This window comes from Salmo salar, chromosome 12 (assembly GCF_965601325.2).
Source record: "Salmo salar chromosome 12, fSalSal1, whole genome shotgun sequence".
NCBI classification, from domain to species: domain Eukaryota; kingdom Metazoa; phylum Chordata; class Actinopteri; order Salmoniformes; family Salmonidae; genus Salmo; species Salmo salar.
Genome location: NC_138302.1, coordinates 44,950,207 through 44,963,327, shown reverse-complemented (window position 1 = coordinate 44,963,327; position 13,121 = coordinate 44,950,207). Strand labels below are relative to the sequence as shown.

The 13,121-nt window shown below is 42.1% G+C and overlaps 2 protein-coding genes across 5 annotated transcripts in view; one reads left to right on the top strand and one right to left on the bottom strand.

The window, feature by feature from the left end:
* The window catches only part of LOC106565071 (ras-related protein Rab-22A), a 38,264-nt gene extending 36,676 nt beyond the window's left edge, over positions 1 to 1,588 (bottom strand). For both annotated transcript variants that reach the window (XR_014379703.1, XM_014131700.3), the window contains exon 1: positions 1,323 to 1,588. Coding sequence is in view for 1 of the 2 variants with exons in the window: in XM_014131700.3 (XP_013987175.2) it covers positions 1,323 to 1,358 (36 nt within the window). In the remaining variant the exon portion in view is untranslated. The remainder of the gene's footprint in view (positions 1 to 1,322) is intronic.
* LOC106565070 (serine/threonine-protein phosphatase 4 regulatory subunit 1) overlaps positions 1,238 to 13,121 on the top strand; it is a 53,157-nt gene continuing 41,273 nt past the window's right edge. For 2 of the 3 annotated variants that reach the window (XM_045691391.2, XM_045691390.2), the window contains exons 1-11: positions 1,238 to 1,512; positions 2,823 to 2,867; positions 3,455 to 3,584; positions 4,247 to 4,353; positions 4,681 to 4,823; positions 6,215 to 6,361; positions 7,126 to 7,233; positions 7,780 to 7,845; positions 8,397 to 8,555; positions 8,773 to 8,897; positions 9,069 to 9,559. In XM_045691391.2, the coding sequence (XP_045547347.1) occupies positions 1,485 to 1,512; positions 2,823 to 2,867; positions 3,455 to 3,584; positions 4,247 to 4,353; positions 4,681 to 4,823; positions 6,215 to 6,361; positions 7,126 to 7,233; positions 7,780 to 7,845; positions 8,397 to 8,555; positions 8,773 to 8,897; positions 9,069 to 9,559 (1,549 nt within the window). In that variant the 5' untranslated portion in view covers positions 1,238 to 1,484. Of the gene's footprint in view, positions 1,513 to 1,633; positions 1,849 to 2,822; positions 2,868 to 3,454; positions 3,585 to 4,246; positions 4,354 to 4,680; positions 4,824 to 6,214; positions 6,362 to 7,125; positions 7,234 to 7,779; positions 7,846 to 8,396; positions 8,556 to 8,772; positions 8,898 to 9,068; positions 9,560 to 13,121 lie in introns of those variants that run through there. The other variant, XM_014131696.3, reaches the window with a different exon arrangement.

Here is a 13,121-nt window from a genome sequence, read left to right as displayed (position 1 = left end):
TAGCCACCCTTTGCCTTGATGACAGCTTTGCACAGTCTTGGCATTCTCTCAACCAGCTTCATGAGGTAGTACCTGGAATGCATTTCAATTAACAGGTGTTGTCACGTTCATTGGAATGATCAGACCAAAGCGCAACGTGAGTAGCGTTCCACATAATTTATTAGAAAGTGAAACTTAGCAAAATACAAAACAATAAAGAATAAACGAACCGTGACGACAATGCAATGCTAACAGGCAACTAAACATAAACAATATCCCATAACCCACAGGTGGAAAAAAATGCTACTTAAAAATGATCCCCAATTAGAGACAACGATTACCAGCTGCCTCTAATTGGGAATCATACACAATCACCATCATAGAAAAACAAACCTAGAACCCCACATAGAAATAATAAACTAGACTAACCCCCCCATTCACGCCCTGACCTACTCTACCATAGAAAATAAAAGCTTTCTATGGTCAGGACATGACAGGTGTGCCTTGTTAAAAGTTAATTTGTGGAATTTCTTTCCTTAACGCATTTGAGCCAATAAGTTGTGTTGTGGCATACAGAAGATAGCCCCAGTTGGTAAAAGATCAAGTCCACATTATGGCAAGAACAGCGCAAATAAGCAAAGAGAAACGACGGTCCATCATTATTTTAAGACATGAAGGTCAGTCAATGCGGAAAATTTCAAGAACTTTTAAAGTTTATTAAAGTGCAGTCACAAAAAACATCAAGCGCTATGATGAAACTAGCTCTCATGAGGCCCGCAACAGGAAAGGAAGACCCAGAGTTACCTGTCCTGCAGAGGATAACTTCATTAGAGTTACCAGCCTCAGAAATTGCATCCCAAATAAATGCTTCACAGAGTCCAAGTAACAGACAGATCTCAACATCAAATGCTCAGAGGAGACAGTGTGAATCAGGCCTTCATGGTTTAATTGCTGCAAAGGATGGAAGGATGGAAACCATGTGTTGGATGTATTTGATAGCATTCCACTACAGCCATTCCCCCGAGCCGGTCCACCCCAATTAAGGTTCCACCAACCTCCTGTGATCCACACAAGCATTTGAAAATCACCGCACCAGTTCACGCACCGCCTTAAAACCCCACTGAAGAAGACGCATTGTCTTCGCCCAATCCTTATTAGTCCAAATAATCAATGACGAAATCCTCAAACCAGGAACTACTGCTGCTCGTATAGTCACATAATTCTACGTGCGTTTTGAAAGAGTCGCGCTGTTTCACCTGTCCACGAGAGATTAGACATATTGCAATCTGAATGAACAGAGAATCGATAGTTCAGTTACATGAATACAAATAACACTGGCTTACCCCAAGAAGGCATATTTTTAACTCTCTCTGCGCCATATCGATCTCCAAATTAATAGAACGTTAATGAACATTCCAACCACGTGACTGATTGCTAGCTAGCTGACAGATTAACAGATTTCTAGCAAATAACTTATCTTCATCAAATAACTAAATACAAATCACATGCCGCTCGAAGAGAAACAAATACAAAGTAAGTCCTCAACTTCTGAACGTTAAACCTCATTGATATAATTTGCCATATGTTGATTACTGTAGCTAACAAGCTATAAAATAGCAGCGCATCGACTCCATCTTGAACTACGATCCAATGTGTCACGTGACAGTTATGTTTATTTTTGGTTTGGAAATATAGCAACGAAGCCATTATGTTCGTTGCAATAATCATGAAGTAGATTCCGTCACAAATTAAATTATTGTTGATGAACACACAAAAAACAACATCAGGAAGTACTTTCAGGAAGTAGTTTTGCTTACGTTGAGTGACAGCCCACACGGTTGCTCGTCGAGCAGATAATCAAGATGGCAGGTAATGTGGCTATCATAATAACATTTATTCGAAACTTTAACAAAATAGTTGTTGTAAAAATAAGTATTTTATGAAAAGTTTCATGTATTGGCATGTCATTTCTGGTTTTGTGTGTTGTTTTCAATCAATTACAATACCTTGGCAGCAAGCTGTGTTTTCAAGCGAAAAGGCTAGCTCGTTAGCTATAGCTAACTGTTAGCTAATGTCGACTAACTATGCTCTAGTTAACTAGTTCCAGTATTTCTAACTATATGCTTGTTGTTGACAACACTGACACTGCAAATGTTGTTTCTAGGTATTGGTTGTAGCTATAACGTATTTTGTATTAGGTCTAGCTACTAGCTAGGTAGGTAGCCAATGTTAGCTAACATTAGTTAAATATGTCAGGTCGACTTGCTTTCATGCCTAAGCTAGTTAGCTACGTTAGCCGGTTGACCTAGCAAGCTAGCCTCTCTACGCCGATATCTTTGCATACCAAATCCATCTCAAAAACAAAGACGTATAGTAACGTTAGCTAGTAAGTTACCGTGTGATTTTGCAACCTTATACACAGTAGCTTGCTAGCAATGTTAACGTTTGTTCGTTCATTTCCTTGGCTGAAACAGCATAAACAAGAGTTGTTATGGGAAGGATTTGTTTTTTAGTTAGTTTTAGAATTAGCCCAGAAATGTCCCAATGTTATATTTTGTAAACATAGGCAGCTAGCCACTGCCCTCTATGGTCTTACTTGTTACCACTGGATTAGGCTAAAGTTAGCTAGCTAGATGTCTCCCTGGCTTCAACCAAATCAAATGTATTAACTAGCTAGCTAACGTTAGATAATTTAGGCACTTGGCCATTTCTTCCTACATAGTAACAGTTGACGTATTAGCCAACCCTCTTATCCCCAGGGAGCGATGTAACTATATAATGACTGACGGGTATGTTGATAACATGTTTGTAAAATCAGTACTCTACACCATTCCATTTTGCAGGTCTGTCTTTATATTTTGAAGATGGTCATGATGATTTGGATGACTGTGAGTATTCCCCCTCCATCAATATGTTTCAAATGCTATGTTCAATTCTTGTGTAGTTAATGTAGAAAGAGTTACTGAGACTAGGAAACATATGATGCAGGCTTTTCTGACACCTTCCACAGTTTGAAGATTTTAGGGAGCGTGCAGTTTCTGGTTGACCCTGTTCATCCACATGAAGTGTAACGCTGTTAACAGTCACCCCCTAACAAATGTCAGATGCCTCCCCCTGGGTTCAGGCAAGCTATTATTAGCAATATAGACCATATATCCCTGTTGTTTAGGGCAATTAAACAACATACTAGACCCCCTTATGCAAGGCAAGCACATAGCCTACCAATTTTGAAACTGAAACAGACAGCGGTCACTTTTTCACTTGCTTACTCAGGTTAAAAGTCTTACTACTTGTGCCCGGATCACTTCAAAGCTCACTTATACCAATATGATAATTGCAACACTGAGCTTATTTTGACAGCAGTGGTTCCTTGTTGAAATTCATGTGCTTACTTACCAGGTCTCCTCACTCACTAACTTAATCTTGAACAATTCTGATTGATTGATTCTGAATTTGTGATTTTCCTCCTGGACAGTTGGGTTCGATGACTATGGATCAGAGTGTGACGGAATTCGGATCACAGCTTTCCTGGATGCAGGACAGGACAATCTCACCCCCCTGGGGAGACTAGAAAAATATGCCTTCAGTGAAAACGTCTTCAACAGGTAAGACTGAATATGATGATGCACTTGGATACATGCCACAGGGAAGCAATAGGAAATATTTAGAGATAATGTGATGTTCAAGATGACTGCCATTTGTTTTTGCAATGTTTGACCGCAATACAGTGTTGATTGATAAGTTCTGGTTCTATGTGTTCTTGTGAATTCAACAGACCTGGGCTCATAGCTTGGCATGGTGAGAATGTAACAAATTATGTCAGGGCTTTAGTGAATGGGCTGAGTGAAGGCCGGGCATTCGGTACTGCCAGGTCTCTCACTCACACTGCGTCAAGACATGAACTTGTTAGGGACCACGCTTGTTAAGACAGGCCTGGTTTGACCTAAGTGTTTCTGATGTGGTTTCTTGCTTTCTGCCCAATGAAAGATAAAAGCTTGCCAGATGCCCTCAGTGGTTTTAAAGACCTCAGTGTGTGCTTTTGGCATAGCTTGTGCACATCTCCTCTGCAAACCTTTAACAGCACCCCATCAACAGCCCTCCATTGCCCCCAGTTGAATTCAACTCATGGAAAGGCTGTTTTCATGCTCTGCTTGTTGAGTTCAAGTCCTCAGTCGGGTGATTTCCAAGTTCGTCAGCTACGGGCCATTATGCTGCTTTGGCTAGATGTTGGCACAGACATTAACTTGGGGCTTGTGTTGCTTTCTAGGCAGATCGTGGCACGCGGGCTGCTTGATGTGCTTCGAGAGTTCAGTGACAATGAGAATGACTTTATTAGTGTCATGGAGACAGTTGCCCGAATGTCAGAAGATGGAGGTAGATGTTTTTTTTTTTTTCTGTCCCTCATATTGTATTGTCTCATTATTTTACAATTATGTCATTTGTTTGTGAGATTGGGGTCAATTCCATTCCAATTGCAGTCACTGGAATTGGACATGGAAGGTTAGCTATCAATTGGAGTGCAATTGAATCATTGAATTGACATTTACATGTCTGAATTGATCCCCAAATTGACATTTATGTGCAATTGACCCCAAACCCCCAATACAAAATAAATTGTATTGTTAGGACTTTTTATGCGTATTTGTGACCATCTCCCTATGTGTGTGTCTGTGTCATCTTCGTGCATGTGCGTGTCCTCAGAGCCCACAGTGCGCGCCGAGCTGATGGAGCAGGTGCCCAACATCGCCATGTTCCTGCACGAGAGCCAGCCCAACTTCCCAGCAGCCTTCTCCAGATACCTAGTGCCCATCGTGGTGCGCTACCTCACAGACCCCAATAACCAGGTAGGAACAAACGACTTCCACTCTAACTGCAAACAATGGACCACAACGAAATGTTGATGTTATCTTAAGCAGTTAAGACACATCTGAAACCCTGTGCCTGTCATTTGTGCCTTTGGATTATAAAGGTTGATTGTTAGGCCTAAATGTAATTCAACCAGTGAAACGCAAAATGCAAGAATATCAAAAGATTTTACAGAATTACAGTTCATATGAGGAAATCAGTCAAAATGAAATACATTCATAAGGCCCTAATCTATGGATTTCACATGACTGGGAATATAGATCTGCATCTGCACCTAATACCTTTTTTGCACTATTGGTTAGAGCCTGTATGTAAGCATTGCACTGTAAGGTCTACACCTGTTGTACTTGGCGCACGTGACAAATTAACTTTGATTTGATCTGTTGGTCACAGATGCCTTAAAAGTAAAGGGTCTCAGGATCTCGTCACGGTATTTCTGTACATTCAAATTGACATCGATAAAATGCATTTGTGTTCATTGTCTGTAGCTTATGCCTGCCCATATCATAACCCCACCGCCACCATGGAGCACTCTGTTCACAACGTTGATATCAGCAAAACGCTCACCCACACGACGCCATACACAGGGTCTGCCATTGTGAGGCCGGTTGGACGTACTGCCAAATAATATAAAATTATGTTGGAGGAGGCTTATGGTAGAGAAATGAATGTTCAATTCCCTGGCAACAGCTCTGGTGGTCATTCCTGCAGTCAGCATGTCAATTGCACACTCCCTCAAAACTTGAGACATCTTTGGCATTGTTGTGTGACAACTGCACATTTTAGAGTGGTCGTTTATTGTCCCCAGCACAAGGGGCGCCTGTGTAATGATCATGCTGTTTAATCAGCTTCTTGATATGCCACACCTGTCAGGTGAATGGATTAACTTGGCAAAGGAGTAATGTTCACTAACAGGGATGTAAACAAATTTGTGCACAACATTTGAGCGAAATAAGCTTTTTGTGCGTATGAAGAATTTCTGGCATCTTTTCGTTCAGCTCATGAAACATGGGACCAACCCTTTATATTTTTGTTCAGTGTAGTCAATGTTCGTTTTAACTTGTTAGCATTTAGCTAACAGTGTCTGTCATTTTGCTATTAGTTTGTGCTAATTTTGTTAGCATTGTAGTAATAAAGGCCCAATGGGCTTTCTTGTGTTTTAGCTCCCCTTGTGTGCTATGCCGGTAATACCGTAAATGCTGGCATAAGAGAACGACGGACTGACAATATGAAAATCTGCATACAGTCCAAGCCTAGAAACAAATGTGTGGAGTACAATAACCGCTAGCCCGGAGCTGTAATCAGTCTGGATTTCCAAACACTTTATTGTAAAGATGTCAGTACTGACAGATGTCGTCTTTTCCCTAAGGTGCGGAAGACCAGTCAGGCGGCCCTGCTAGTGCTGTTAGAGCAGGGGCTCATCTGCAAGGGCGACATGGAGACCAAAGTGTGTCCTGTTTTACTAGACCTCACCGAACCCAGCAGCGACGATGACTACAAGATAGAGGCCGTCGCGGTAAGATAAGATTGCATTGGGTTTATTGATTCAAGCTCACATTTTGATTTAGTTCACAAACTGAAGAAATGCAGAATTTACTTTAATTAAATGTAATGTAAAATGCACTCGGAGAGAAACCAGAACCACTAATCTTGCCAGTATCCATTGATCATTGTTTGTATGCCCTGTTTGTCTTTATGTCCTGTAGTCTGTTACCATGTTTTTCTTTAGGTGTGTGTTTTTCCCCCAACTTTGATAAAGATATACAGGGCAAAAAGACATACAGGGTATAAAGATGAAAGATTAGTGGTTCTGAGCCATAATACCTAAAACAAATGGCAGACAAAAAGGATATAGGCTGATCTCAAGAAAGAGGATAGTTGTTAGTGGACCCTAGCCAAAATATTTAGATCAATATGAGATCAATACAGCTGCAGTGGATGGGCAGTGGCCAGACAAGTCTGCATTAATCCATGGTCACTAGCAGTACCATATGTGTGTTAGAGGCTTTTATTTATTTGTAACCTTGACAAGTGCAATAGTGTTTTTTTTAGAATCAAGCAATGTGCATCCTTTGTGCTTAGAACCGTAGGGTGAAGTTGACACTAGAGGCTGATCTTTGGTCAGTTTTAGTATTTTTCCCACTAATGGCTAAGGTTAGGATTGGGGAAGGGAAACTGATCCTAGATCTGTACCTAGGGGAAACTTCATCCCGGAGCCCCTTTGGATTCCGTTACAATAGTATTGATTCCCGTGTCCTCTTCTCACTCCTTGTTCTGTAGATCATGTGTAAGCTGGTAACCATGCTGAGCAAAGACACAGTGGAGCACCTGCTGCTGCTGCGCTTCTGTGAGCTGTGCAGTGATGCCAGGCTCTTCCAAGTCCGCAAGGTGAACACACACACACTTCTCTGTATGCAACTTGAACCCGCAGAAAACATGCTCCCACATTAGATCACACTTTTGACAATAAACATTGCACACTGTTTATGGTAGTTGCTAAGGGATTGTGTTTCCCATCTCGATTCATCCAACATTTTCACAAACTGAATCATTGCAGTTGCCCAAGAATGTGTTTTGTGATTCAGTATGAAGGCCTACAGTAATGTTGTTTTCTGTTTGGAATTTTAATCCTCTCGTGAAGTTGGTGCCAGTTAGGGAAGGTGTATTTGAGAGTAGGAAAGGGAGGATTTTATTTGAACCCCTGTGGATTTCCTTAAGCTTGTGATGACTGTAATGTGCCTCAAAGACTGTGTCCCAATGATGCCCACTTTGTACTGTTGTGTTGGAATAAATAGTCTGTAAGACTGACATGCATAAACATTTTTATTGGATAAAACATTCAGCAAAAAATATCTGGTACTCCAGAATTTGTGAGCCACAAAAAGGTTACATGAACCACTTAAAATATATATATTTTTTACTCTTTTCCTTCAGGTTTGTGCAGCCAATTTCGGAGAGTTCTGTTCCATTGTGGGTCAGGATGCCACAGAGAAACTACTGGTGAGAAACATTTGGAAAAAAATGTCACTAAAATGTTTATTTCCTCCTCACAATCTCAAAGATATGTACATGTCTATCATTACACAACATACTGTTGTGGTATTGGTCGTAAATGACTGGTGGTTTTAACCACCATTGTGTTTTTCACATTCCTTAAAGGAAAATTCCACCCCAAAACTATTTTGGTATTTGTTTCATTAGCCTGTTGTTGACCATAGTCCCAAAATGTTTTTCTTATGTTAACAATGGCCTAATGAAAGAAATACCAAGAGTTTTTCCTTTAACATATGTTCATTGGGACACATCGTAGCAAAAAGTTAACAGGTAAAATATCTTTGAATTTCACTCCGTTTAGGATTGTTTTCTTCCATTTCGTACCTAATGAACACAATCATGTAGTTAGGGAACTGGGGTATATTCATTAAGAGCCAAATGGAAGCCAACTGGATGAAACGGGGAGGGATCTACCTGAATTTGACCAATGAGAAACGTTTTTGCTACAGTCTCCACTAATGAATGCATCCCTGGTAATCATTCTCTTCTGTCACCAGATGTCCAAGTTCTTTGACCTGTGCTCGGATAGCCTGTGGGGCATCCGGAAGGCGTGTGCAGAGTGTTTCATGATCGTCTCCAACTCCACCTCCCCAGGAGTGCGACGCACTAAACTGTCCCCCCTCTTCATCAGCCTCATCAGTGACCAGTCTCGCTGGGTAAGAGCCTACGCCAGACGCGCACATATAAACACCATACTATTCTGGTGATATTTGTATGAAAGATATTTTCTGCGAGAATGGCCTTAAATTACAATGATAAATAATTGTCTTGATAATGAATTGATGGTGAACATCATAGAGATGCATATTAATTATGTGTGTGTTACTATGTTCTATTCAATGATGTGGTAAACATACTCTCTTGACCCTCCAGGTGCGTCAGGCTGCCTTTCAGTCTCTTGGACGCTTCATCTCCACCTTTGCCAACCCCTCCAGCACAGGCCTCTACTTCAAAGAGGACGGTACACTACTGGAGGTCCCCAGGTGTCCCTTTGACAGGTTAGGACCCACACACTGTCACCGTTTGACTTGGGGCCAAAAACAATATTCAAAATGGACCATATTAGTAAAATGTAACAAAACTCGTAGTGATTTAAAAAAATATTTAAAACAATGTTTGTAATTGAAGAGGGAAATAAAGGGGTCTCTCTGGTTGGCTCTCTGTTGCAGAGAGTCCCCCCTCAGTATCGAGTCCTCCATGCGCTGCTCCTTCAACGGCCCCACAGAGAGACCCTCGCACCCACCCATCAACCAAGATGGCCGCTCCACCCCAACTCTAGAATGCATGTCTGGGGGAGACAGCGGCAGCGACTCCACACACACTCCTCCCCGAGACCGACACGAAGGCCAGGAATGCAACAACAACCCTCCCACAAACAACAAGGAGACGGGACAAACGGACGAGAATTTTAACTCTTTCCACTACTGGAGGCCTCCGTTACCAGATATCAGCGAGGAGCTGGAGATGCTGAAGGATCAGGTTCCTCTGCAGAACCAGACTGGGGGAATAAAAGAGGGAGAGAAGGAGGAGATGGTGGTGCTAGAGGATGGGGAGATGGAGGCAAAGGAGGAGATGGCTAGTCTGGAGCCAGTCACCAGCTCTCAGATCCAGAAGGTGTTGGACTGCCTCCAGCCCCACATGGATGACCCTGATGCACAAGGTGAGGGTTGAGGAAAGCATCTCTTCAAAGGTTGTTAATAAAGTTATTTTTTCATTATAATTAGTGCAATAATTTAGAACAAAGTGTTTTATGGTGACAATGGGCTGGATATCATCCAACCATCACAGCATTATTTGACTCAGTGAACTTAGTGGAACTGACAGCAATTTAGCAACATAAAATCATATACACCCCCAAGCAAGCACCTAAATATTGACATTTTCAGGTTTTCATACGATCATCGATTGTTTGGAAATGTAGAGTAAGGCATTTGTGAAAATTCTATAGCAATAGAGTGGGAGAGTGGCTGTGCGTTTGGACAGTTGATAGACACTGCAGTAAATAAAAATGTGTCAGTCTTGTCCAGGACCGGACTCTACACAGACCTATATGCAAATAAGCCATACGGGCCTGCCATCATTCTCTTTGAACTGGACTGCATGTTTACGGGCAGTAACAACAGCGCGACTTTAGATCGTTAGAAAGCATTTGCCAAAAGCAACAAATACACCTGAAAGGATTTCTGCAAATATGTATATACCACAGGAGTCCTCCTACATTTAGGAACTTTACAGTCCTGTTGACCAAACCACCATGAACAGGTAGGCTCTCTTCCCACTCAGTTGCTTATGCACATCAACAACTATCAATTCAATTTATTTATAAAGCCCTTTTTACATCAGCTGATGTCAGAAACCCAGCCTAAAACCCCAAACAGCAAGCAATGCAGATGTAGAAGCACGGTGGCTAGGAAAAACTCCATAGCAAAGCATGAATCTAGGAAGAAACCTAGAGAGGAACCAGGCTCTGAGGGGTGGCCAGTCCTCTTCTGGCTATGCCAAGTGGAGATAAGAGTACATGGCCATTAATCTGTTGAGGACAGACGTTCTGCCTGCGGAATCCCTAGCCAACAGCCAATGGCATCGCACGGCGCGAAATACAAAACCAACTAAAATACCACAATTCAGTTTTCTCAAACAATCAACTATTTTACACCATTTTAAAGATGACTCTCGTTAATCTAACCACATTGTCCGATTTCAAAAAGGCTTTACAGCGAAAGCAAAACATTAGATTATGTTAGGAGAGTACATAGACACAAATAATCACACAGCCATTTTCCAAGCAAGCATATATGTCACATAAACCCAAACCACAGCTAAATGCAGCACTAACCTTTGATCTTCATCAGATGACACTCCTGGGACATTATGTTATACAATACATGCATGTTTTGTTCAATCAACGTTGTATTCATTCAAAGGCTGAAAGAAAAAAATGGAGTAGTCTTGTGACCGCGCATCTCCAGTCTCACTGTCCCCAGGCTGACCACTTACAAATTCTGCTGCTGTTCTTTGCCCAGAGACAGCAGACACCCCATTCCACTTTCTGGCGGCTTTAGAGAGCCAATGGAAGCCTTAGAAAATGTCACGTTACAGCACAGATGCTGTATTTTCGATAGAGATGCAACAGAAGGACTACAAATTGTCAGACAGGGCACTTCCTGTATGGAATCTTCTCAGGTTTTGGCCTGCCATATGAGTTCTGTTATACTCACAGACACCATTCAAACAGTTTTAGAAACTTTAGGGTGTTTTCTATCCAAATCTACTAATTATATGCATATTCTAGTTTCTGGGCAGGAGTAGTAACCAGATTATATCGGGTACGTTTTTTTATCCGGCCGTGAAAATGCTGCCCCCTATCGCAAAGAAGTTAAGGCCAGATTGTTCTTCTAGATGTTCAAACGTTCATAGCTGACCAGCAGGGTCAAATAATCAGTGGTTGTAGAGAGTGCAACAGGTCAGTACCTCAGGAGTAAATGTCAGTTGGCTTTTCATAGCTGAGCATTCAGAGTTAGCATAGATACTGGAGGCTGAGATGGGTGGGTCGGGGGACACTGGGTCCGACGATATCCTGCCTGGTTGACCCTGTCCGGGGGTAAATTAAAATGTGCAACACCTCCGCCTTTGCGTGATGCGTGGGGGATGGTCACTAGTGTAACCAGGAGGAGAGGCCTCATTTAACACAGTAAATTCATCAGGTTTGAGCCATGTTTCAGTGAGGCCAATCACATCAAGTTTATGATTAGTTCATTAACTGACTGCCTTGGAAGTGAGGGATCTAACATTCCGGTTGACTGCCTTGGAAGTGAGGGATCTAACGCACCGGTTGAGCATGCCAACAGCATTTCTTTCCAGAAGCCTTGAGAAGATTGTCCGGCTGCAGGGACTTTGCAGGGGATTTATACTACTGTCTGTACTTACTGGTGGCACAGATGCTGTTTCATCCTTTCCTACACTTAAATTGCCCTTGCCTAACGATTTCATCTGAAGCTGTGCTTGCAACATGGCTATCCTCACTGTAAGGTGATAGTTCTCATGTATGTTATGAGTACAGCGACTGCAATTATATGTTAATGTTACTACTTAGCTTTTTTGGCTGATGGAGGTCCTGTAGAACCATGTCCAGATAAAGCGTCCGAGGTGAAAAAGTTGAATTAAATAATTTGTGCTAAGGAAAAAACTAAGACGTTGGTAAATCTATTTAAAATTAAATACCGAAAAGTTTGGCAGATAGCCAAGTTGCAACAAACAACACAGCAGCACGGAGACAAGTCCGGAAGTTGACAAGTGTTAGCCAGAGCGAGATGAGCTAAAATCTACTGAGGGAACAGTAGATGAACCCTCAAACCTTTTTAGCTTATAGTTGGCTGTCAAAATTGGACTGAAACGTTGGGGAAAAGTAGCCTGCTCGCCCTTCTGCAGCTTGCCTGCTAATGCATACTTGTCCCAAGCCACATTTTGACAACTGAATGAAAACTTGCCAGCCTACCCTCCCATTTGATCAAATGACAAATACATTTGATTGACAACTAAGAGATATGTTACCTGTGGATAACAGTCCAAGTTTAGCATAGCTAGCTAGCTAAGTGATTCACATTTCTTGCTAGTGTAACAAACCGGCTCATAGCCCGTAACAAAGAGAGACAATGTGGAGATCAAGGAATAAAACATTAACTAAAGTAAACTATATACAATTAAACAATGGTGGTGTGTGTGTGTGTGTGTGTGTGTGTGTGTGTGTGTGTGTGTGTGTGTGTGTGTGTGTAAGTGAGTGGTTGTGTGCATAGTTGGTGATAATGAGGGGTGTTGAGGTGCCAAAACAAGCCACAAACAGCCGCAACCAAAAATAAGTGTCTGCATGGAGAGTCTCCTCAATGAATGGGGGAAAGGTGTACTTAGCCCCGGGACACACCTGAGCCCAGGTGTCCCATTTCGCTGACGACCCTCCCAGCTCCGCCCACCAATATCCTAATAAGGAAAACAAGACAAACAAACAAAATACTGCCCTGGTTAACACTATCCCACTGCTCCAGCCAACCTCGTCCTCTCCAGACCTCAGCAACCTTTGCGCACAGGAAGCAACCTTTAAGAGTCAAGAAGAACGAGGACAGCAGGGAACAGGACAATACAAAAATAAACAGTGGTCTGTCATGTGGACGACACACGTGCTCGGGGACCACCCATATGAGAATGCGTGTCCACCAATCAATAGGACC